Here is a 23,768-nt window from a genome sequence, read left to right as displayed (position 1 = left end):
GTTTGTTCTTCCTTGGGCTGAATTTATATTGTGGCTCCTGAATTATCCCCAAAAGCTCCTGCCATTGCTGCTCCCCCACCTTCCCTTATAGACACCCTTCCAATCAACTCTGGTCACTTCTTCCCTCATGTCTTTGCAGTTACCTTTACCCAGTTGTAATACTGTTACATCTGATTCCATCTTGTCCCTTTCAAGTTGCACAGTGAATTCTATCATATTATGGTCATTGTCCCCTTGGGCTTCCTTCACCTTAAGCTCCCTAATCGAATCTACCTCATTACACATCATTAAGTTCAGAATCGCCTGTTCTCTGATGTGGTTTACTACAAGCTGCTCCAAAACAAAATCTCTTCTAACTCTTTTTCTTGAGCTCCACTAGCAGTCTGATTTTCCCAGTCCACCAGCACATTGAAGTCCTCATGATTATTGTATTGTGCCTTTCTTACTTGCCTTTTCTATCTCCTGATTTATTTTTCCCCATTTCCTGACTACCACTGGGGATTTGTATGTAACTCCCATCAGAACCTTTTGATTCTATGCACACGTTTATTTTCTAGCCCTGATGCCCCTTGCAGCCGTGTTTCTATGATATACACATCACATCCACCAATTTCAATCTGCGCTTCAAGCTCATTTACCTTGTTTCATATATTGCATTCCTTTAAGTAAAAGACACTCAGTCCTGTATTGATTGCCCCCTTATCTGCTGTACTTGCAGTTAGATTCCTGACTTTTTCTGTAATCTCTGTCCAATTACTTGTTATAGAAGTTACCGCTGCTGAGTTCTCTCCCATCCATAACTTTTCCAATAATTTTCCATTTAACTGAATCCATTCCTCTGCTCTTCAGTTTAAAGTCCCATCGACAGCCCAACTTATGCAATCTGCAAAGTAGTTGGACACAGCATAATTCAGGTAGAGCCCTTCCCATCAGAACAGCCCCATCCTTCCTCAGTCCTGTTGCCAATGTCACAATAAATTCAAACCTATATCTCCCACACCATCTTTGAGCCATGCAATCACCTCTTTATTCTAGGTGACCCTATGGCAATTAGCTCATGGCCTGGGTGGTAATCTAGCTATGTCATTGACCACATCTCTGGAAAGGATGGAGCCAAGAATGATTGGAATAACTGGAAAGAAGTAAAGCATGTTTTTATTTCAGTGGAAGTGCAAATGGAATGATTATTACAAAAGAATTAAATTCATAAAGAAATTGATAAAATAACTCGAATAAACTAAATTAGAAGTCAAGGCCAAGGTGGTAAGCTCCTTAAAAATTGTTTCAGATCTGCTATGTTTGTTCACTTTGCAATAGCAATAATATACCTACTAATCGAGGCAATATCTATTCGATCATATCAATCACAAAAGTGTTGACCATTTAATTTTTTTTTGTGTGTGAGAAACTTTGTCAAAGTAGTGATACTTGTGGCTGAACTAATGCTCAATCTCTGGGAATGCATAGAATTGGATAGGTCACCAATAGGGATGATGAGTAGGTTTTAAACTTGAAATAAACTCCAATTCATTAACCATTTCCTGAAATGATTCCACTCACTTTGTATAGGAGACTATGCACGCTGCAGGATAATAGCTGGACTAATCCACTTACAAGGAAGATTTTAATAATTGAGTTTTCCATTTATTGAGGTTCTGCATTCATGCAATGAACTGGCCATGCTGCTATTTGTACTGCATGCCATTACTTTTTTACTGAACAAAGTGAAAAACCTCACATAGATTTTCATGTTAAAACTATCTTCAATAAATTGATGAATTGCAGTCATAGAAACATGCATTATCTGTCCACTAACAGCTAAATTAACGGTACAATCAAATTATCTAACTTTGTGTCTCACTGCAAAGGCTGAATACTGCACAAAGAGGAAGATTAATCATTGAATAGAAGCTCTTTGAATTCTTCATTTATACAAGCTCCCATCAAAAAAAAATCACAAGATGTCAGTTCAGATGGCAAACTTTATACTAGTCATCCTAATGGAGTATATTCTTTTCTTTATTCTGCTTAATAAAGCCATCACACTGTATTACTGAAGCTCCAGTTAGAATTCTAGTGACAGTAATTGAAAGTTCATAATTCCATGCATCAACAGAATAAACTAATCCCAATGGTTACCACAAAAAAATTCAGTCATTAAATTACTAATAAGTAACTTTGCAAAATATAACTTGTGAAAATGTTTTTCTGTTTTCTGCATACCATGTGTGAGAATATTGAGGAGAAAAGTTTAGACTATGCCCCGTAGTTCTAGAACCTTTAATCAATGAAAAGAGTTTATCTATCCTGTCACTTTCTGTTTATATTTTGAAGACTGATTCTAGAGAATACAGACCTTATTTGTCTAATCTCCCCTCCTTACTTAACCCCTAAAGTCTAGGTATCAACCTTGTAAACCTGCATTGAACTCCCTCCATGGCTAAAACATGCTATCTAAGGTATGGTGCCCAGATCTGCTCACAGTACCCTAAGAGAAGTATTCATTCCTGATGAAAGGCTTATGCCCGAAGCATCAATTCTCCTGCTACTCGGATGGTGCCTGATCTGCTGTGCTTCTCCAGCACCACACTCTCAACCCGCAGTACTCTAAGTAGGGTCTAACTAGGGTTTTAATTAACAGGAGCATAACATCTGCATCTCTGTACTCCAGCCCTTTAGGTATGAGGGCCATCATTCCATTAGCTTTCTTGCCTGTTTTCTGCACCTGCTTGTGGCATTTTAAAGAGTTCTGCTCCTGAACCCCTGAATCTCATCGGATAGCCACTGTATTTCACATTTTGCCTTCTAAAAAATATCCTGATTGGGTATTTTTTGGTCTGAAATGCTTGCTTAGATTTAAATCCATCTGCCACAGCTTTGCCCATTCACCTAGTCTATCAATATCCTGTTGTAATTTTAAGCTATCATCAACACTGTCCACAATGCTGCCTAATTTTGTGCCATCAGCAAACTTAGGCTTTTGATTTTTTATGCCATTATCCATGTTGCTGATGAGTGTTGTGAATAACTGAGGCCCCAACACAGATCCTTGTGTATGTGTTTCCAGCCACTCAAACAATTTCCTGATCATGTCAGTAATTTGCCCTCAATTCACTCGGCTTCCACCTTACCCAACAGTTTCTTATGTGGGATTTTATCAGACACATCGATATGCTCATTTTAAGTGGTAACCTAGCACATTTCACCTCTTATAAGTATTACTATATAATTGTTAATGTAAATCTTGGTTCCAGGCAACTGATTGGCACAAGGTGCACAATCTGGGAAGACTACAAGTCCACAGAAGATTTGCCCAATAATTATTTCTGCAAATATTTCTGGTTTGCTTTCTAGGATAATGTGCAGCCCTTTACTGACAACGCATCAAACTATAGACCTCTTCGAACTGAGTCCACCAGTCCAGCCTCTTCACAGCAAAAGACAATGGGAGACAGACCAAAGCGGAACTCAACAGAGTCATCACAGTCGGGCCTTTTCTTCACGGTACCTCACAGTCCTTCACTAACCACCACAATCATCGATACCGATGCCACAAGTGACGGTTCTTCACTTGCTTCTGCCTCTGCTTCAGTTGTTTCGACAGATGAGTCTCTTTGTACAGTACACACTAAAAACTTAAAAACACAAACTATGAGCAGTGAGGTGACAGCCCAACTCTCCCGTGTCAACCAGCATATCATCGGACCCTTTCCCAGAGTTAAGTCTCCAACACAGTTGCTGTCTAATACCTCGGAGAGTGTATCACCATCTCTTCCAAACCCGCCACCATATGTTCCGGCCCCTCTTCCACCAGGGTCAACAGAGAAACCACACTCACAGTTAGCAGCAGCCAACCAGCACTTTGTAATGGTAGAAGTGCATCAGCCAAATGGTGAACCTGATGTTAATGAAGTTAGGACATTACCACAATCTCGAGGTAAGTGCCATTTAAAGACAGCATCATGTTTACCAGTTGACAATCAGCTTTTAATAGGAATTCATCCATAGTGATTTCAGGCAAGTTAAGTTATGGACACATCAGTTAAATTGAATATGAGTAAAGTGGGTGTCAAGTTTGTCTGACACTCTCAGAGAATCTGAGCAGAGATTTTGACCCCCAGATTATACCTCTCAACCATCTCTTGAATGGCTGTTTCTGTAATTAGGTTCAAGATTTTGTGCACTCTGAAATGGGGAATCCATTTTTGCAGGGGAAATAATGGACTAGTTGCTGTTTTACTGTATCATAAGTACAGTTTCTATCTAAGTTGTTTCATGTAAGGTTAGATGGCTTCTTCTGGTTAAGTATAATTGAGAAAAAAAGTTAGAATATATTAAATATTCATCACTGCTTACAAATATATGAAATGGACTGGCAGGGAAATGCTAGTCTGTCTATCAAGCCTGCCACAAACCAGACCATTCTGCCTAAAAACTTCTTCCTTCCCCACCTTCTCATTCCTGAGGGAAGAAATGTTCTGGAAAATTATGCTGTAACCTCACTATAAAAGAAGATCACTTATTTTCTGTCATCTCTGCCCAAGTCAAGAATAGGTCCAACTTCTTCTCAGATAAGTGCAAAGACTCAACATCTACTGCTGCAGCTGCCTGTGCACTTCAGAGAGACATTACTCTGAAAAAAAGATAAGCCATTTAGCACTCAGTTACTGCTTTTCAGACTGGAGGCCCGTGACCCATATTGTGCCACAAGGATCAGTGCTGGGTCCACTGTTTTGCATCATTTATATAAATCATATAAATGTGAACATAAGAGGTATGGTTACTAAGTTTGCATGGACATCAAAGAAGGTTACCTCAAAGTACAATGGGACCTTGATCAGATGGGCTGAGGAGTGGCAGATGGAGTTTAATTTAGATAAATGTGAGGTGTTGCATTTTGGAAAGGCAAATCAGGACAGAACTTATCCACTCAATGCTAAGGGCCTGGGGAGTTTTGTTGAACAAAGAGACCTTGGAATGTAGGTTCATAGCTCCTTGAAAATGGAGTCTCGGGTCGACTGGATAATGAAGAAGGCTTTTGGTATGCTTGCCTTTATTCTCAGTGCATTGAGTATAGAAATTGGAAAATCATGTTATGGCTGTATAGGACATTGGTTAAGCCACTTTTGGAATACTGTGTTTGATTCTGGTCTTCCTGCTACAGGAAGGATGTTGTAAAACTTGAAAGAGTTCAGAAATGATTGACAAGGATGTTGCTGGGTTTGAGGGTTTGAGCTACAGGGAAAGGTTGAATAAGCTGGGGCAGTATTCCCTGGAGCCTTGGGAACTGAGGTGTAACCTTATAGAGGGTTATAAAATCATGAAAGACATGAATAAGGTGAATACCAAAGTCTTTCCCCCACAGTAGGGGAGTCCAAAACTAGAGGGCATAAATTTAAGGTGAGAAGGGGAAGTTTTAAAAGGGGCCTAAGGGACAACTTTTTCACAGAGAGGGTGATGCATGTATGGAATGAGCTGCCAGAGGGAGTGGTAGAGGCTGGTGCAAATACAGCATTTAAAAGGCTTCTGGATGGGTATATAAACAGGGAAGATTTAGGGGGATATGGGCCAAATGTTGGCAAATGGGATTAGATTACTTTAGGATATCTGCTCGGCATGGACGAGTTGGACAGAGACGTCTATTTCTATGCTGTACATCTCTATGACTGTATGACCCTATGACTCATGAACAGTTTAAACTTGACACCCTCTTGCCTTCCCCAGTCTATTAAACTGGATAATGTAAAACAAACAGGATAAGCTCCTTGAGCCCATCTGATTTGATGAGGTTTTTTAACTTCATAAAACATCCCAAGGCAATTCACGGGAGTACAATAGGACAAAATTTCAACTGAATCTCATAAGGCAATACTCAAGCTGACCAAAAGCCTGATGAAAGAGTTGGATTTTATGGAGGAAGGAGAAATAGGATGGAGAGGTTTTAGGAGGGAACTCAGGAGTATCAGGCTTATGCAAATGTAAACACATCCATCAGTGATAGAGCAAATAAAATTGGGGATATTTAAGAGGCCAGAATTAGAGGAACACAGACATCTTGGAGAGTAGTGAGTTGACGGGAATTAAAGAGATGGAAAGGGGCATGGCCAGGGATGAACTAGAAAACTAGGAGGAGAATTTTTAAATTAACTGGGAGCCAGTATGGTCAGTGAACTCCAGAGTGATGGGTGAATGGGGTGAAACTTAAGAGGGTTCAGAAAAGAGTTACAAGGGTGTTGCCAGGGTTGGAGGTTTGAGATATAGGGAGAAGCTGAATAGACTGGAGCTGTTTTCTCTCGAGCATTGGCGTCTGAGGGGCATGGACAGGGTAGATAGACACGGTTTTTTCTCTGGGGTGGGTGAGTCAATAACAAGAGGGCATAAGTTTAGGGCGAGAAGGGACCTAAGGGGTAAATTTTTCATGCAGAGGGTGGTGCGTGTCTGGAATGAGCTGCCAGAGGAAGTGGTGGAGGCTGGTACAATTGCAACATTTAAAAGGCATCTGGTTGGGTATTTGAATAAGAAGAGTTTAGAGGGATATGGGCCAAATACTGGCAAATGGGACTGGATTAATTTAGGGTATGTGGTCAGCATGAACGAGTTGGACAAAAGAGTCTGTTTCCATGCTGTACATCTCTATGACTCTATACAGTAATTTTGAGAGTATCCTCAAGATTGCAGTGGATGGACAGTGGAAGGCCAGCATGGAGTGCATTAGGATGATCAATTCTGGAGGTAATGAATGAGGTTTCAGCAGCTGATCAACTGAATCAAAGGTGGAGTTGGTTAATAGCAGAGGTGGTCAGAAGCCCCTGTCAGAATCAAATACAGCAATGAGGCTGTGTCGAGTATGGTTCAATCAGAGCCAGTTGCCAGTGACAGGATTAAATCAGTCACTAGAGATGGGAAACTGTGGCAGGGTCCAAAAGCAATGGCTTCAGTGTTCCAGATGTTCAACTGGAGGGTATTCCAGGTCATCCAGAACTGGATGTCAAACATTTCATATGATAGTTTACAGTGGAGATGAAGGGAGATATCGGTGAGATGGAGCTGGGAATTATTCTTGTAGTTTGCCTCTCATTAAGCGCGGGCTCAATCTTGGTCCAGTACTCCATGTGCACCCTGTAGGTGCCATAATATTGTCTCTTGAATTATACTGAGTGATTCCATGAACACATAGAGTCATACAGGGCAGAAATAGACCCTTGGTCCAATTTGTCCATGCCGACCAAGTTTCCCAAACTAAACTAATCCCATTTTCCTACGTTTAGCCTATATCCTTCTGAACCTTTCATATTCATGTATCTGTCCAAATGTCTTTTAAATGTTGTAACTATAACTGCATCTACCACTTCCTCTGGAAGTTCATTCCACATCGAGCCATCCTCTGTGTAAAAAAGTTGCCCCTCAGGTCCCTTTTAAATCTTTCTCCTTTCACCTTAAAATTATGTCCTGTAGTTTTGAATTCCCCTACCCTAGGGAAAACACTTTTGCTATTCACCTTACCTATGCCCTTCATGATTTTATAAACCTTGATAAAGTCACCCCTCAATCCGACACGCTCCAGTGAAAAAGGCCGCAGCTCTGTTTACTGGGTAAAGAAGGCATATGACCTGCTTGCCTTTATTGGTCAGAGAACTGAGTACAAGAGTCAGGATGTCATGTTGCAGCTTTTTAAGATTTTAGTTGGGCCATACTTAGAGTATTGCATTCACTTCTGGTCACAACATTACAGGAAGGATGTGGAAGCTTTGAAGAGGGTACAGAAGAGGTTTACCAGGATCCTGCCTGGATTGGAGGGTATGAGCTATAAGGAGAGGCTAGAAAAACTCAGGTTGTTTTCTCTTGAGCAGCAGAATTGAGGGAAGATTTGATAGAAGTCAAAAGGATTATAAGACACATATATAGGCTTGACAGTCAGAATCTTTTGTCCAGATCCAGATGTCTAATACTCAGGGGCATGTATTTAAGGTGAGGGGGAAAGTTCAAAGGAGACGTGAGGGGCAGGTATTTTACACACAGAATGGTAGGAGTCTGTAATGCAAGAGATGACAGTGGAGGCAGAAGTGAATATGCAAGGAATGGAGGGATATGGACCAAGGGCAGGCAGAAGGGTTTTGTTTCATCTGGCATCACGTTCGGCACAACATTGTGAGCCGAAGAGTCCATTCCTGTGCTTTAGTGTTCTATGTTCTCTCCAACCTCTCCTTATTACTCAAATCTTCCAGTTCCAGTAACATCCTTGTAAATCTTTTATTCACCCTTTCTAATTAATAATGTGCTTCCTATAGCAGGGCAATCAGAACAGTACACAGTACTCCAAAAGTGGCCTCACCAACATCCTGTACAGCCCTAACAGGAATTCGCAATTCCTATACTCAATGATCTGAGCAATGAAGGCAAGCATGCCAAATATCTTCTTAACCACCCTGTCTACCTGTAATGAAACTTTCAAGGAACTATGTGCTTGAACCTCTACGTCTCTTTGTTTGACAACCCTTCTAGTAGGGACCTACCATTAACGGCTTAAGCCCTACCCCTGTGTGTCTTATCAAAATGCAATACTTCGCATTTATCTAAATTAAACTCCACCTGCCACTCCTCACCCTGTTTGCCCAATTGATCAAGATCCCTTTGTAATCTGAGATAACCTTCTCCACTAAGTTTGGTGTCATCCACAAACTTATTAATTATGCTACCTATATTCTCATCCAAATAGTTTACATAAACGACAAACACCAATGGACCAAGCACCGAGCCTTGCAGAACATCGCTGGTCACAGGCCTCCAGTCTGAAAAACAACCCCCCACAATCATCATCCTCTGTCTCTACCATCAAACTGATTCTGTATCCAATTGGCAAGCTCTCCCTGAATCCCATGTGATCTAACTTCACTAACCAATCTACCATGCGGAACCTTGTCAAAGGTCTTACAAAAGACCATGTAAACAACGTCTATCACTCTGCCCTCATCTATCTTCTTTGTCACATCCTCAAGTAGCTTTGATCAAGTTCGTGAGACACAGTTTCCCATGACAAAGCCATCTTGACTATCTCTACTCAGCCCCTGTCTTTTCCAAATGCATGTGAATCCTATCTCTCAGAACCCAGCACTGACATCAGACTCACTGGTCTGCACTTCCCTTGTAGCCTTTCTTAAATAAAGGTATAATACTACCCATTAGTTAGCTACATTTTCCTACGTTAATCGTGAAAGAATGAAAACAGAGCTGAAATTAAAAAAATCAGTGCAGACCACAAAATGAAGTTACTAATGCTGAGCAAATTTCAAGATAAGTCATCCTGTTTCTCTGCATTAATATCCTCCCAAGGCCAAAGCAGTGCAGAGAAAGAATATACGCCCATTAGTATTGATGTTTAGGGACCAACATACTGTTCAAATTTTTTTACTTATGTGACTAGGGATTGAGCAGAATCTATTTTCTATCAATAACAGAAACTATGCCACTGTTCCCACCAGCTGCTGCCCTTTCCCAGTTATCTGACAGTGGGCAGACTCTCAGCGAGGACAGTGGGGTTGATGTTGGTGAAATGGGTGGCAACAGCAAAGACAGCAGTCCCGTACCTGCGAAGGGAAAAGTCACCAAGGACACGTCGGGGAATGAATCCAAACCAGAGGCCATTTTAAAGCCAGTAAGTGAGCTTCAAATGCTTATTTATTCCTGAATGGAAGAATCATCGATCTGCTTCTTGAAACAAGCACAGAGAGATGAGCAACAATGCAAAAATGGAAAATATCACTGATGCTGAAAATCTAAAATACAAACACAAAGTGGGGAAATACTCAGCAGATCTAGCAGCATCAGTGCAGAGAGAAAATAGTTAATACTTTGAATTGACAAAGAATCCTCTTTTGAACAGAAGTCTGAAGCAGTGGGCGGCACAGTGACTCAGTGGTTAGCACTGCTACCTCAGAGCAGCAGGGACCCAGGTTCGATTCCAGCCTCGGGTGACAGTCTGTGTGGAGTTTACACATTCTCCCTGTTTCTGTGTGGCTTTCCTCACACAGTCCAAAGATGTGCTGGTTTAGGTGAATTAGCCATGCTTAAATTGTCCATAGTCTTCAGGGATGTGTAGGTTAGGTGTACAGTATTAATCAGGGGTAAATATAGGCTAGAGGGAATGGATCTGGGTGGGTTACTCTTCAGAGGGTTGGTGTGGACTTCTGCCTCCATTCCTGATGAAGGGCTTTTGTTCGAAACATTGATTTTCCTGCTCCTCGGATGTTGCCTGATCTGCTGTGCTTTTCCAGCACCACTCTGATCTAAACTTTGGTTTCCAACATCTGCAGTCCTCACTTTGCCTTGTTGGGCCGAAGGGCCTGTTTCCACACTTTAGGGATTCTATTCTATAAAAGTGTCACAATCAACTTGACATTTTAATTCTGCTTCGGTATTGCCAGGTCTGCTAAATATTTCAAGCACTTTTTGTTTATATTTATTATAAAAATAGGGATATATGCATTTGTGTAAGACCTCACACTGCAATATCTCTCAGTTGTAATTCCTGTAATTTTAACAGAGGGACATCCTCTTGGTAACTAGGGAGAAGCAATGAACAGAAAGCCACAGTTCCTTTTCTATACTGTTTGCAATCAGCAGTTGTATAGGAAGGTAGAAATATGCGTTTCATGCTCCTAAGACTATATGGTCAATTTAAAAAATAGCAGCAGTTTCATGGATTTAGATAAAGAGGATTATTTATTCACACACTCACTGAAGAAATCTAAATACCATGTCAGTCACTTACCATACATTCAAGAAAGATAAGGTTAAAAAATATAGTGTATGCTACAAGGGTCAATACAAAAGAATAGATTACGGTTCATGTATTTAATTTACTTAAGTTAAAAACTCTGCTAAAGAAAAGATGTTTCTAGTCTTGAATTGTAGTTTAGATGACTTCTGATAGCTAGAAGATTTCTGTAGGATTCCTTTGAAGAAATTAATGCCCAGCATTAAGAAATTTATGAATAAATTATCCAAGCATCCTCAGACAGCACCTTCCAAAACCACAACCACTTCTATCCAGAAGGACAGGAGCAGCAGATAGATGGGAACACTATCACTTTCAAGTTCCCCTCCAAGCTACCCGCCATCCTGACTTGGACATATATCTCCATTCCTTCACTGTTGCTGGGTCAAAATCCTGGAGTTCCCTCCCTAAAGGTATTGTGGGTCAACCTACAGCAGGTGGACAGCAACAGTTCAAGAAGGCAGCTCATCACCACCTTCTCAAGAGAAACTATGGCTGGGCAATAAATACTGGCCAGCCAGGCGATGCCCACATCCCCTAAATGAAGAAAAAAATGCAGATCATGAATTTATATATTTGTGGCTTTTGTATAAAGGGGTCCAATTTCTTTACAGATGGACTAGAAGTCTGGAATTAGGCTGAGAGACTTTATAAAGACTTTCTTGCCTTTGTTTTTATAAGTAGAAAGATGGTTCAGCTTGGTTGCTGCTGAAAGTTTTGCAGCCTTCAACTGTCTCGCCAACTGTCCGACACCAAAAGTAATTATAACCAGCCAATTCCATCACATGATCAATACTAGTATTGTCTACTCAGAAGATCTTAACTGAAAGCCATTGCTTAATGGTGGAGTTAATGGAGAGTTCTTCACAGTTACTCAAGGTGAGTTTATTCCTGCCCTGTCCCCATTGCTAGGGTGCTAATTAAGAGTCATGGGGTCTGGCTTTGTGTTGGATAAAACTCCAGATATTAACAAATGTAAGTTCCACAGACAGATTCCATCTGGGTGTGTCCATTCAAGGGGAGGCCCCTGTCAGTAAGATTCAATTTGAAACTTTCTAAAAGGTTTCAGGTGCTCCTATTTGAACAAATGAAAGTCATCTGAATCATGGCAGCCATTTTAAAGTTTACCAGTCATCCATTTTAAAACATGCATTTTCAAAAGTTTCCATATGGGCCTGGTCCCTGTTAAATATGAAACACCTTTACTGAGCATGATTGCGCTGGTATTACACTATGGAACATAGAAACATTTAACACATCTGCTCTTTTAGTAAAAGCATAGATTCATTTATTTCAAATGTGTTAATGACTGCGCTAAAATTGTGAAGAGATGAATTTTAGATGAATACATTAAGCATCCAAGTGCTTATGAGGTAATTTGGAGACACTTAGTTGTGAGATGAATGCATTATGCATACAACACTTGCAAAACAGTTAGGTAGGTAAGCAGCTGCAGTGTTCAATGTGGATATGGTTTCAGGAAGGTGGAAAAACTTGTCTCTCTTGTTGTTGTGCGTATGATTGAGGAGGTATCTATTTATTTGACCTCGGTGCACTGAATGTAGCGATAAAGCATCATTGGACGATTCCCTGGGGCAACAGAAAATCGTTTCCTCTATTCACATTGATTTTTCTCCACTTTTTTTTAGGTGCATCTTTTTATATGGTTAGTATATTCAGAATTGCCTTGAGCTTCTGAAATTAAAATTACCCATTATAACGTTTCACAAACTGCAACGAGCTAGCAAAGGAGTGCTGTAATAAAAAGAAAATAATTTGTTCCTCAATAAATCAGTGAATTTGTCTCGGGAATGGTTTAACTTTCAAGGTGAAGAACACCATTGATTTGGTCACCGATCTGTCCAGAATTAGTTAAATATAGTTGGCTAACCTCAAATGTCATTGAGTTAAGAATTGGAGGTTAGGCCCAAGTTTGTGGACTTGGTCACAATCCAACAAAACCTGTTCTTCATATCTCAATTCTTATTTGTCCTTGCCTGTAAAACTGAATAATATACACTGAGGTGAAATGGCAAAGCACAATTTTTGTTCTTGGAAATGGACCCCAACACTGCTTCAGAAAGAAAAGAGAGAGTTATCTCGAGTGAGAAGATCATGTTTCAGTTTGTTAGAACATAACATTTACATCAACTGACCATAACACATTTGCAACTCAAAGCAGCAAAGCTGGAAATCTGAAATACAAACAGAAAGTATTGTAGAAACTCAGTGGGTTTGGCAGCATCTGTGGAGAGAAAGCAGAGTTACCATTTCAAGTTCAGCCCACAGGGGTATCTCAGAAACATCCAATTTATTCCTCAGATAGGGATTCCCCACGTCAGCCGTATCCAACCCATTTTCCACACTTCCACTCTCACTCTTTGCATCTCCTCCCACCAAACTGATAGGATCCTCCTGGTCCTCACTTTCCAGCCACCAGCTACCAGCCTTGTGTGCAAATGATCATATCCTACTATTTCCACATCTCCAACAGGATGCCATCACCAGACACATACTGCCCTCCCTTGTCAGCCTGCCACAGGGACTATTCCCTCCAGGACACCCTGGCCCTCTCCTTCACCAGTCCCGACATCTCCACACACCCATGGTACCTTCCCCTACAATCACAGAATGTGTGACTCCTGCCCGTTTATTTCCTCCATCCTCAACATCCAAGGGCTCCACTCACACCCTCCATGTGAAGCAGTGATTTAGCTGCACTTCACTCAGTCTAGTGTACTGTATTCGCTGCTCACAATGTAGTCTCCTCTCCACTGGAGAAACAAAATGAAGACTGGGTGACTGATTTGCCAAACACCCATGCTCTGTCTGTAATAATGGCCCCAAGCTTTTGATTGTCTGCCACTTCAATACACCACCATGTTCCCATGACAACATTTCTGTCTCAAGCCTGCTGCAGTGCTCCAGTGAGGCTCAATGCAATGAACAGCACCTCACCTTCCAGTCTTCAGGACCCAACATTGAGTTTAACAGTTTCAGAATGTAAGTGCCCATTCCCCCATCCTCGGTGTGTTACCATCCCCACACAACACTAGATCCTGTTTTCTATGGGCTGCTCCCAGCACAGCCAACCCATTTTCAACCATTTACACTTCTTATTAACACACTATCCAGCATTTATCTCTCACTCAGCTTACATCACAACAATCTCTGTGTGTACCTATCTGGGCTCTGTCTCCATGTACTCTCTTCGATGCCCTGCCTTCAGGATAAATACCATCCTTTCCCAACTATTTCCACTTCGGACAAAGGGTCACCAAACTCAAAATGTTTACTTTGTTTCCTGCTCTACAGCTGCTGCCAGACCTGCTGAGCTCCTTCAGCAATTGCTGTGTTAGTTGTTAACAATAATGGGAGCTGCATTTTCTCAAATCTGGTCAGTAATTGTATCGAATAAGGGTTTGTATGCATTCTGAAGTCCTAGTATTCACAGGTGACATCAATACTGCTCTAACTCTGAAGAATTAACTTCTATTCTCCAGATTTGGCTTCCACAGAACTTCGCACAAAATATTGTCATTTTATTCACTCATTCACTCTCCCACATAAGGGTGGAATTAGATTCAATTGAAAAGATTGTGTTTTGTCAACCTTCTCCAAGCATTTGACAGCAGCAGTAGAAGATGAATGTTGATGAGAAGAGGGCCTGTTATAAACACCCTTCATCGTAGGAACTCTGCAATCCAGTCTGACAATAAACGTACACAAGAATAACCAACATTAATTTGTGTCCTTGTATATACTTCTGAGAAAGTCATGTGCCCTGCCTGAATAGGAGAACAGTTACTGTTCACTAACATTCTTAACTTGGGCATGACAAGCTAATTGACAGCAATGTATATTTGAATATTCAAAAGTCAAAAACATGGCTTTTGATGGTGGAATATGAGCATAAAATCCAAGATATATTGTGACATTTCAATGAAGTGTAAAAAATCTAAATTTAATAAAATTCAGGCTAACTGCCCAAAAAGCCTAAAACGTATAATGCTAATGATGCTTTAATACTTAAAGTTTGATATAAAGGAAAGTAATTTGTAGTTACTTGAAGTGCTGGATTACAGTACAATGAATAGATTGCAATATCATATGGTAAATGATAGGTAGGCTATATTAAACAGTGGTGTGTTGTCTTGGGGAAGTAAGTAAACAGGGCTTATCGAAACAGAAAGATGTTCTGTCTGTAGGCTGGGAATGATATATGCTAAAGCCCAACAAAGTTGTCCTTGCAACAGAATTCTTGTTGTGTCATCCAAGGGACAAATTAGCACGAACATGTCAGAATCTGTAAAACATAAGAACATTTGACATAGAAGTTCAACTACTTAGCAACTGGGATTTCAGAATAATCAATGCCGCCTTTTATCCAAATTGGAGTCATGCTGTACCTGCACAATTCTACTGAGGATACTGCCAGACAGTACCAGTCATAAAGAGGTCTCCATTATCCTCATCAGAAGCAGGCATTACATGGAAATAAATGGCCTAATGTCTGTTTCTGTTAAAGAGTCATGAAGTTGTATAGCAAGGAAACAGACCATGCCAACAAGATATCTGAAAGTAATCTAGTTGTATATGGCCTGTATCCCTCTAAGGCAGAAGTGGGTACTGCAGATGCTGGAGATTAGAGTCAAGATTCAAGTGGTGCTAGAAAAGCACAGCAGGGCGGACAGCATTTGAGGAGCAGGAAAATCGACGTTTCAGGCAAAAGCTCTTCATCAGGCTTTTGCCCGAAACACTGATGTTCCTGCTCCTCAGATGCTGCCTGATCTGCTGTGCTTTTCCAGCACCACTGGAATCTTGATCCAAATTCCTCTAAGCCCTTCCTATTCAGGTACCCTTCCAGATCGCTTTTAAATGTTGTAGCTATACCAGCCTCCACCACTCTGGCAGCTCACTTCTTACATGCACCACACTCTGCATGAAAATGTTGCTCCTTAGGTCCCTTTTATATCTTTCCCCTCTCACCTTAAACCTATGCCTTCTAGTTTTGGATTCCCCTACCCTGGGAAAAAGACCTTGTCTATTCACCCAACTCATGGCTCTCATGAATTGGCCTAACCAATGTCCTGTACAGCTACAACTCCTATACTCAATGCATTGACCAATAAAGGCAAAAATACCAAACACCACCTTCACTACCTTGTCTGCCTGTGTCTCCACTTTCAAGCAACTATGCTTCTTTGTTCAGCAACACTCCCCAGGGCCTTCCCATTAAGTTTATGATTCCTGCCTTGATTTGTCTTTCCATAATGCAGCATCTCACATTTATCTAAATTGAACTCCATCTATCACTCCTCAGTGCATCGGTCCATCTAATCAAGATCCTATTGTACTTTGAGTTAACCTTCTTCACTGTCCACTACACCACCAAGTTCAGTGCACACCTGCTAACCATTCCTCCTATGTTCACATCCAGGCCATTTATATAAATAACATTTATATAAAAGTTGTGGATGCAGCACCAATCCTTGTGGCTCACTGCTGGTTATAGGCCTCTCATCCAAACTGCAACCCTCTACTACCACCCTCTGGTTCCTACCTTCAAGCCAACTTTGTATCCAATTGGCTAGCTCTCCTTGGATTCTATGTGATCTAACCTTGCTAACCAATCTACAGTGCGGAACATTGTTGAACGTCTTGCTGAAGTCCATATAGTCAAAGTTCACCACATTGCCTTCCTCAATCCTCTTTGTCACTTCTTCAAAAAGTCAATCAAGTTAGTGAGATACAATTTCCTCCTTACAAATTTGGTTTGTGGTTAAGACAGATGACACCAGTACTCATTAACTCTTGGTACCCAAATGCTAAGCACTACGGTTGGAAAACTAAGCTACTCAACATTGAATGATCTCCTGCCTCACACCTGACTCTGACATCCAGGAAACCCTCATACATCCTAAACCCAGATATACATCCATCACACCATCCTCCCCTTATCTCCAAACACCTTGCCCTGCTTCCTGTTCCCAAAGTCCTGTCTACTATATTTCTCACTCCCGGATTGTACCTGAAGATTAATGCATGAACCTGTGTGAGCTTCTACCACTGAGCCTTCTGATTGACAATGAGGATGAAGTTCCAGGTTTTCCTTGCTTGAGCATGGGAATCAGCACTCTACCATAAATGACGCCAGCAATTTCCTGGGTGTTAATTACAGCAGAAGACAGAGCATGGTGGTAGAAGGTTGCTTTATCGACTGGAGGCCTGTCACAGGGATCGGTTCTGGGGCCTCTTGTTCGTCATTTATGTAAATGATTTGGATGAGAATATAGAAGACATGGTTAGTAAGCTTGAGATGACACTAAAATTGGTGGCATAGTAGCCAGTGGAAATTATTTTCTAAGATTACAAAGGGATCATGATCAAATGGGTCAATGGGCTGAAAAATGGCAGGTGGAGTTCAATCTGGATAAATGCGAGGTACAGCATTTTGGTATAATAAACAAGGGTAGGGCTTATACAATAATGGGAGGGCCTTGGGTAGTGTTGTAGCTCAGAGGCAGATAGGAGTTTAGGTGCATTATTATTTGAAGGGGGTTTGCATCATTTGTAGACTGGGTGATAAAGAAGGTGTTTAGTATGCTTGCCTTCATTGCTCAGTCCTTGGAGGATAGGAACTGGGAAATAATGGGGAGATTCTACAGGGCAGTAGTGAGGCCTCTTCTAAAGTGCTGTTCAGTTCTGGTCGCCCTGTTAGAGGAAGGCTACTATTAAGCTGAATAGGATTCACAAGAGATTTACCAGAATATAGAAGGTTTGAATGAGGAAAAAAAAGGCTAAGTAGATTGGGACATTTTTCACTGGAGTGGAGGAGGTTGAGAAGTGACCTTACAGAGATCTATAAAGTAATGAGGGGTATAGACAGGGTTAATAGTCGGTGTCTTCCCCTAGGATGGGGGATTTCAAGACTAGGGGCATATTTTCAAGGTGAGAGGAAAGTTTGGGAATATGTTCGGCACGGACTGATTAGACCAAAGGGTCTGTTTCCATGCTGTATGATTCTATGACTCTTAATGACAAAAAGAATCCTGAAATCCTGGCATATGATATTGCTGTATTATTTGTCCAAGTTTAAAGATAATGTAATTAAGTTGGAAGGGATGGCATACAAAGCAAGTCAGCTTTGTTGCAGCTTTCTCATATTTCATTATCCCTAATTGTCAATGGTAATTAATTTCAATTTCATAGTCTCTTGAGCTGCTTTTGCACATTTTAAATCACTTTCAGGGACTTTGAATCACATTAATAATTTCCATAGTCATTTGACTTTTCATTATGACACTCTACTTGTGTTATAAATCCTGTCCAATCAACCCTTCACTCACCATAATATAGGATGGAATATCCTGTGTGTAATATCCTATGTCCTCCAGAAGAGCTCTTTTGCTGAAACATTACTTAGTATTATGACTAACAACTCATGAAATAATTTAATCCAAAATGTCTTTCGTTCATAAGGTGAATGATTGGCTGGACAATTCACTGATGAAACAGGAGAGTTTCCCAGTTAATAGCTAAGATATTACTGGTTCTTTTTCTCAAAACTTGTGTTTTGGGAAAACCAGCAATTTGCACTTATACTCTTGTTTGCTGAAAGATGCCTGTAACCAGTATTGAAAATGTTTTTAGTGGTTTATTATAACATCTAGTTGGCAGTTGAGATACCTGGAAAGAGTTTATTCCATTGAACTCTTCAGAAGTGTGATATTATTACAATTAATTTGAGGAAGAGTAAATCAATTCCTATCTTTGTCCCAATCCTCACCTGGTCATAACAAAACCAGAGTTTTAAAGAGAGGAAATATTGCCAGTTATGTCACAGTTCATGTAGCTCAATATCAGCCTCATGAACAAATAAAGTTTATTGCAAACAACATTTACTCAAGCAAAGATGTGGCTGTGTAAATATTTAAGTTGCAAACCGCACACACATACACACGACATATATTGAATTTATGTTCAGAAAAATAATTATTTACAGTTGTTCCAATTGCTGGTCTCCAGCCAAAATCACTTTCTAAACAAACTATTGGCACTGACATTTCTTCCTGAATGACTCCTGGCTGGTTGAATTCACATTTCTGGAGACAATGGTGGTAGATTCCAAACTCTTTGTTTACAAACACCCCAAACACTGGAGGTTTTCCAGTGACTTGATAACTCACAAAAACTTTGATGGGAGGGTTTTCAGAGAAAGTGGCCAAAGGCCACAGATATTTCTGACTCTCTATTTAAATCCAATATCCCTTTTCAGCTACAAACTGGGTCATGTGTCCTCCCTCTGTAAGTGTTGCAGTCTTGGTCTCTTCACACAAGCAGGAAATTTCTTGCAAAATGCAGAATTGTGTCGGCAGGCAGTGTTTCTTTTATTATAAAGTGTTCTTTGGAAAAGTTCATGATATACTTCTGTCCAGTCAATCACATGAAAATATCATATATTTGGATCATACATCTTCATAACAAAATATGTCAGTGTGTAATAAGTTTTTTTATTGTCAAGAATGGTCATCATTTGTTTCTCAGGCTGCAAGCAGACTGAATTAATATTCTAGATTTCCTGTAATTAATATAACTGTTTCCTCATTCACGAACAGGCAATGTTAAACTAAGTAACAAAGACAGGCAAAGTGGCAGTAACTGGAAGAGGTTTAATTTGCACTAGATACAATAATGGTCGAGGAACAACCACACTTGTATACTTGTCAAGGGGCTGTGGTGATTACAAATGATAATACCATCAACAACTCAATCATGCAGCTCCACATCAACAAACTGTCAAAGGATATCTGTTTCCTTAATTTGCTGTTATCATTATTTATCATTGGCTATAAAGTTCTTTGAGACATCCCTAGGTCCTGACAGGCAGTATATTAATCAAATCTTTCCTTTCTTTTGTTTTCCCCTGTTTTGCATCTGTACTCCATTTCCTTTCTTCTACCACAGCTTTCCTTTAATAGCAGAATCCAAAACATTGACAGCACAGGACCCATGGTGTGCACTTGCACTGTTCTGTCAATTCCAACTGAATAAATCAGCAGGCAGTGTGAGTGGGGTAGTGGAAGAACAATCACCTGCTTGAATTTAAAAGGGAAGGATAGATCCTATTGAATGTGTTGTCTCCAAAGCCTGGTCACTGTCTACATGGGCAAAGGCAGGACTGCAATAAAATATTCTCCACTTGCCTTATATGGGTGCAGCTCCAACAACATTCAAGAAGCTCCAACACCATCCAGATCAAAGCAGCCACTTAATTGAAACCACGTTTTCTCCTTCCACCAATAATGCACAATGGCCACAGGGCATACCATCTACCAGGTATGCTGCAGCAAGTTGACAAAGCAACTTTAACAGCAACTTCCAAATCCACAACCTCTACCATCCTGATGGGACAAACCTAGAAGATGTGTGAGAGCACTGTTACTTGCAAGTTAACACCTCACCAAGACAGGTACCATCCTGACTTGGACCTACTCTGGCATTCCCTCTCAGAGCAGCACTGTGGGTATGGCTACGCCACATGGACTGCAGCAGTTCAAGAACTTCATTTGGGAGTTATTTGGTAAACTTGGTTATTTTATAGTTTCCCAACAGGGATCATAATATTGACCTGTTGCTACAACTTTAAAATTTAAAGTGAACAATTCAAGCAGCAAGAATCTACCTTCTCAAAGGCAATTAGTGATGAGCCATAAATTTTAGTGATGCCCACATTTCTGAAGAATTAAATGAGGCTTCAGATAGGACTGTTGTGTTGGAGCTCAGATAGCAGGGTGGTGAAGGCTGGTTCTGGACCGTTATTTTATAAAATTAATTTTGCTTTGTACAGTGACACATGTTTTATGCGCCTCCACAATGACAGTTTCAGCTTAGTCCAATTTGTCTGAACAGAGAAGAAGACTGAATTAATGCCCACTGCCTGAATGTTATTCAACACCTAATAAGTATAAAATTAAGTATGTGGTTTTGGTCCCAAGACCCAAAAGAAAGCCCACAACTAGATTTGGAAGAGGAACTTGCCTCCAATAAATGGCAGCTCCCACTTTAATCTATCTTAAGTTAAAATGTCACCTAAGATGGACTAAGGCTGTGACATCTATTTGATAATTAGACTGCTGCCTTTTGTAGATTCTTGCTGCTTGAACTGTTCACTTTAAATTTTAAAAATGCAGCAACAGGTCGATATTATGATGCCTGTTGGAAAACTATAAAATAACTAAGTTTACCAAATAACTCCCAAATGAAGAACTTACTAACAAGATTAACTTTCATTTCAACATAAATCAGAAATAGAGTAAAATTATTTAAACATGAAGTAGCAAACAAATGATACTTATAATAAAAGGTAAATGTCACTTTAAATAGTCAATGCAACAAAGATATTACTAAGAGAAAGTGAGGACTGCAGATGATGGAGATCAGAGCTGAATATGTGTTGCTGGAAAATTGCAGCAGGTCAGGCAGCATCCAAGGAGCAGGAGAATCGACATTTCGGGCATGAGCCCTTCTATATTACCAACTCAACATTAATCATAATCTGCAGACATTTGATCCACCTAACTATAAGTTACATAATTCAGCAAGATCTGGGAAAACATTCAGCATCTCCAAAGTACTAACAGAGCTTTTATGCTAAGCAAAAGAACTAGCTTTGTCCTGACAGAGATCTGCTTCTTCTCCTCACAGGTAGTTTCATGTTTCTCGCTGTCTGTCTCTGCTTCCTTTTTGTGTCTGAATTTGTGCCTTCTCTCTCTACCTTACCTGCTTGTAGCTGTACTTTATGATTGATTTTTGTTTGATAATATCCTCCCAGTTGGAACTGCTTCCATGTCAAAGGTCACCATGTCACATGGAATATAATGCTTATATCCATGAAAATTACAATTGATTCCTTTGTCATTGATGCAAACTTTACAGTCATTTTCAAATATTTTTTCAAACAATTACAGATACCACAGACATTTGAAAGAAATTTCATATTTTCCACAGTATATTGTTTCCTTTCAAAGGCGTTCAGGAAGCTTCAAGTCCTATCCTTTCCTGCACATTGTCAGTGTGTGAGGATTGGGGAGGATGGGGTCTCAGGGATACCAAGGTCAAAAGATTCAAGAAGTCCAAGTTGAAATAAAAAATTGCATCCCCTTTTTGAATGTAAATACAATCGTGCTGTCAAACAGACACACAAAGGGTGAAATCTTCTCTTTGCAAATAAGCTGTCATTGTTTCTACTGGTCTGTGATGATCTGTGTGATCCTCCCAAAAGTGGCCAATTAAAAGGTCCAGGATCCCAGTTCAGTTAAGGAGGGAGTTGGGTTCTTGAGGCCCATTCAAAGATCCCACAGCTTTGCAAAACTGGCAGCCCATTGAGATAGATGGCTGCAGCTCAGACAGAAAAGAGAAGCACAAATCCGCCTCAGCATGGAGGACACCCGAGATACAGACAGCAAAGTCATGCATTGTGAGGATTGAAGCTCGTACATGCCTTGGAGTGGTGGAAAAATCCATCTGTGGAGCAGTTTGAGCCTGAGGGGAGGCCTGTTGTGCTCACAGCTGCATCACTGGGGCGTGGAGCCACCGGCTACAAATCTTACCTGGCTCACTGCTGAGGGCTCAGGCTTTGTTGCTTGAAAATGTCCCAACCCATCTGTTCAGATGGCTCCGCTACAATTCCACTATTTTCAGTGGTACAGGGAGGTTTAATTGCAGCAATAACTGCACCACCTGCTGTCGCATTAGTTTTCTCAAAGAGATTTATTCTTGTTTTACAAAATAAAATCTTAAATAACATCGCAAAACAGTAATATTGGCGCAATGGTAATAATGATTATATTGTAATTTATCTCTCACGGATGGTTTACTTTAATTTTTCAGTTGTTTTTACACACATGCACACATTCTTACACATGGACTTTGTTGGAAAGGTTAATATTTATTGCCTGTTTCATTTTAGTTCAGCTAAAATGCAACTCTTTAGAAAGAACACACTGCAGATGACTGAATTTATTTCATGGACTTAGTGAGGATTTACAGACTTGTGATATCAGCCCGTGAATTGCCTTGTTCAGAGAAATCGGCAACACTTTAATCCAGATGTACGTACTGCTCAGGATGTGTTGATGACAATCCATTCCTCCCTCACTTGAAGCTTTCCATGGGTAGTTTTCATCCTGAGCTAAAATAGCTGAGGTAGAGCCATCTAAATGAAAATTTGGCCCCTTGTGTACAACTCTGTTCCATTTTAGTTGCTATTGTCATTCTTGAGGAAGGTTTGTCAGGAACAAATCAGAAAAATATCAGGCTTCATTATATATGGAAAGACAAAGGTTGAGGTGTTTGTAAATACAAGTTCAACAGTTGGAAAACCAACACATTTTCTGTTGAGTGCATTGTTCTACTGTTTAAATGTCATATCATTGAAATACACAGAAATTCTCACCTAAGCCAAGCATAATGAATGTAATCACTTCCTTTAAAATTCAGTCCCTGGTTTAATTACATAGTCCTGAGCTGAGAAAACCAACATGTCTAATTCCCATTCCTCAGTACATTTCTTATTTAAAGAAGCTTGAGGTTCAGCTGCATGATAAAAAAACGAGATCACCATAAACAGGAATGTTACGGCTGAATGTTTACAACACCATAGTGAATTCATACCCAAGGCCTGAAGAACTAATGTCAGTCAAAACATTAGGTATTCTCTTGGATTGCAGTCAGACAATATTTAAAATGGGGAAATGCCAAGTTAACAACATCACAGAGTCACTACAGTGTGGAATCAGGCCATTTGAGTCCACACTGACCCTCCAAAGAGCTGGCCATCCAGCAACTACCCCATTCCCTGTAATCTTGCATTTCCCATGGCTAGCCTGCACATCCCTAGACACTACAGGTGAACTTAGCATGGCCAGTACATCTAAACTGCATGTCTTTAGACTGTGGGAGGAAACTGGAGCAAACCCCTACAGACACAGGG

The 23,768-nt window shown here is 40.4% G+C and overlaps 1 protein-coding gene across 1 annotated transcript in view; it reads left to right on the top strand.

Annotated features, from left to right (window-relative positions):
• The window catches only part of whrna (whirlin a), a 214,773-nt gene that overhangs the window by 179,283 nt on the left and 11,722 nt on the right, over positions 1 to 23,768 (top strand). The window contains exons 12-13 of the mRNA XM_060841026.1: positions 3,355 to 3,937; positions 9,480 to 9,652. Coding sequence (XP_060697009.1) covers positions 3,355 to 3,937; positions 9,480 to 9,652 — 756 coding nt within the window. The remainder of the gene's footprint in view (positions 1 to 3,354; positions 3,938 to 9,479; positions 9,653 to 23,768) is intronic.

The sequence above is a fragment of the Hemiscyllium ocellatum genome, chromosome 21, assembly GCF_020745735.1.
Source record: "Hemiscyllium ocellatum isolate sHemOce1 chromosome 21, sHemOce1.pat.X.cur, whole genome shotgun sequence".
Lineage (NCBI taxonomy): Eukaryota > Metazoa > Chordata > Chondrichthyes > Orectolobiformes > Hemiscylliidae > Hemiscyllium > Hemiscyllium ocellatum.
This window is presented reverse-complemented; position numbering and strand designations above follow the sequence as displayed.